Source organism: Lactuca sativa, chromosome 8, assembly GCF_002870075.4.
Source record: "Lactuca sativa cultivar Salinas chromosome 8, Lsat_Salinas_v11, whole genome shotgun sequence".
In the NCBI taxonomy this organism is placed as follows: Eukaryota; Viridiplantae; Streptophyta; class Magnoliopsida; order Asterales; family Asteraceae; genus Lactuca; species Lactuca sativa.
Window position 1 is genome coordinate 29,045,175 of NC_056630.2, and position 3,153 is coordinate 29,048,327.

Consider the following 3,153-nt stretch of genomic DNA (forward strand, 5'->3'; position numbering starts at 1 on the left):
TATTCGAAAAGCGTAAACCAACAAATATAAAAAAAACTTGATGGAGTAGATGCTTCGAACCCATAATCACCGCATATGTTTAAAAGATTTGAATTTCAATCCAATTTAAGTTCTAGAAAGATTTTACCGCCAGAAATTGAAACCTCCTTAAAAATTTCGAGATCCGCTACATCCACCGTTCAATCGCACTCTAAAAACCAACGGCCACTAAACACGATCCGCGTCAGTCTAATCCAACCAATAAGATCAGTTTTACACAGCCTATATAAACACATCCCCAACGCATCAACAAACACATCCAAGCTTTCGTATTCCTCTTATACAAACACATCCTCTCGATTTCCATTTTCACTTCAACTCTAACATTAGCAATGGCACCAAAGGCAGCTGCCGGAAAGAAACCAGTGGCGGAAAAGACTCCAGCTGAGAAGGTACCAGCAGAGAAGAAGCCTAAGGCAGAGAAGAAACTCCCAAAAGACGCATCGGCAGCAGATAAGAAGAAGAAGAGACACAAGAAATCAGTCGAGACCTACAAGATCTACATCTTTAAGGTTTTGAAGCAGGTTCACCCTGACATTGGTATCTCTAGTAAGGCAATGGGCATCATGAACTCATTCATCAACGACATTTTCGAGAAGCTCGCTCAGGAGGCATCTAAGCTTGCAAGGTACAACAAGAAGCACACTCTTTCTTCGAGGGAGATTCAAACTGCAGTCAGACTTGTACTTCCTGGGGAGTTGGCTAAGCATGCTGTGTCTGAAGGTACCAAGGCTGTGACAAAGTTCACTAGCGGTTAGATTGTCTTGATCTGTTGGTAGCTATTGCAACATGGTTTTTGTTTGTTTTTGTGATCTATGATGTAAGTACTTTGTAGTGGAAAAGTTCTTGAATTGAAATGAAACTATCTTGTTTCGGCAATGGAAGGCTTTGTTTAATCGGCCATATTATATTTACTTTTGATTGGTTTGTTTGTCTGAAATGAAATTAGGATGATATTGTTCGTTGATATCTATTTTGTTAGTGTTTTGTATCAATTAGTTTTCACTTCCAACAGTGTTTGTGTTTATGCCTGAGACGATCCAGTTGAAAGCTTCAACAAATTTGTATCGTTTTTCTAGTTTTCATTCACAGCAACACTTGGGAGATGAAACTTCGATTATTTTAAATATGTTGTCGACCAGTTTTTCTCTGAAGAATCCGGTGATACGATCGTTTGTAGATGTCTAAATGTTAATTTTTGTAAAAAAACGGAAATCGAAAAACTTTTGTTATAAACTCTTTAACAGAAACATATGATGACGGATATGGTGAAAAAAAATATAAACATTATGTTTAAAGAGTTTTGAAAAAACTATTACAACAGAAAAATATTATAATTTATGAAATCACCATTATACCCATTATGCTAAAAAAAAATACCAAAAAACTGACATTATTTCTGTAAGGGAAAAAAAGTCAAATAATTTCTTTATAATTTTTGAAAAAACAAAAACAAATGATAAAAAAATAGAAACAAATACGTTATCTCTCTTGGTATCTTTTTCTACGAATAGAGAGTGAAAATGAATTATAATAAATGAATATCTATTTTGTCGCTTTTCAATCTTCATTAATTTTGATACTTGTTATTTTATAATATTTTCGAAATTAAATAATATATACATGTCAATTCGTAGGTTTTTTTAATTTTAAAATTAAAAAGTCACATAATAGTTATATATGCAAAATATTAAATGTAATAAACACGATATCAGACCCGTCCCAGAAGGTAGGCGATAGGGACGACAGTTCAGGGCCCATTTTTCAAAAGGCCCAAATTTTTTATGAAAATTATTATATTTAAAAGATAATACAAGTAAATTTTTCCAGTTATTGAGTTATTATAAAAAACTTGATGCCATTTATGTATTTTAAGGACCTATTTTTTTCAATCGCCCTGCGCCCAAAATATATTTGGAACGGCCCTGCACGATATTAATTGTAATTAAAACATTTTTTCTTTCTTTGTTTCAAAATTTTATTTAAAAAAAATAGTTAATGTTTAATTTTAATATTTAACTTTTTTATCAACCTGTATAATACACGGGTTTACATCTAGTAGGATGATATAAAAAACTCAAATCCACGTTAACATGCAAGTTATATAAAATATAATGGACAAAACATCAAATTTAGTCCTTGTGGTTTGTAAAAACTTTGGATAGGGTCTAAAAAGTTTTCGACTTGCATGGAAGGTCGAAAATCAAAACTTTTCTGTGAATTTGGTCCAAATAAATATGAAAAGACTATTTTGCCCTTATTATTTCTTTTTTACATTTTCTGTGTTTATTTTGATTGTTTTAAAATAAAAGAAAAAAAAGCGGGCATGACTATTTGACCACACAATACCCACCCCACATCTCCCCCCCCTCACTCTCTCATCAAAAAGACTTCCATGATCAATTCGTTTCCATAGATATCACCTTCCTTTCCCGTCAAGATGTCATACAACAGTCGTTGACCCTTCTCGCCGTTAAGTTTCTTACCTGACACTGCCTCCATTCCCCCTTCTTCTTCTCGAGCCGATAGGTTTAAGTTTTGGAGCTTGAAGCCTGCCATCTAGACCAAAACCTCGATAAGTTCGACAACGGTGAATCCGATAGCAAATTCGACAGCTTCAAACATGTTAACTTGTAACAGCCTACTAATCTCTTTCCCTCATCTATCGAAATCTTCTAAGGTTCCATTTTAGATTTGATTTTGTGTTTTCTGAAAATTTCTAGGTTAGCTAAAAATTTTGATTTTCAATTTCTACAATTGGTGTTTATTATTATGTGGGTGGGTGTAGATTTTGTGGTGAAGAGATTTTCTGGGATCCATTCATTATCTCAAAGACTTTGTGAGTTTCAATTTCTGCAACTTTTGTTCAATTTCAGCAATTTGTGTTTATTAATGAGGGATTGGGAGTTTTTTTTTAATGCATATTACTGGTGAAGAACAAATGATTGAATTTTATAAACATTAGAATCACCCACTTCATGATGCATATTCTAAAAACCCATGAGCTTTTACGCATTTTTATCAGGTGGAATCCCTGACTGTGATGTGTAGATGTAAGCGTGATTGAATCGATTGGTGTTAATGTGCAACCGTCAAATTCTGGTTAATTCAAAG

The 3,153-nt window shown here is 33.5% G+C and overlaps 1 protein-coding gene across 1 annotated transcript; it reads left to right on the plus strand.

Moving 5' to 3' along the window:
• Positions 1 to 292: 292 nt before the first annotated feature.
• LOC111911137 (histone H2B.3) lies at positions 293 to 918 on the plus strand. The gene has a single exon (XM_023906926.3). It carries the CDS (start codon positions 372 to 374, stop codon positions 795 to 797), a length of 426 nt encoding a protein of 141 aa, XP_023762694.1. The 5' UTR covers positions 293 to 371; the 3' UTR covers positions 798 to 918.
• Positions 919 to 3,153: the final 2,235 nt, after the last annotated feature.

Excerpts from the sequence above, each read along its gene's own strand:
- LOC111911137 (XM_023906926.3), top strand. The coding sequence starts at position 372 with ATGGCACCAAAGGCAGCTGCCGGAAAGAAACCAGTGGCGGAAAAGACT.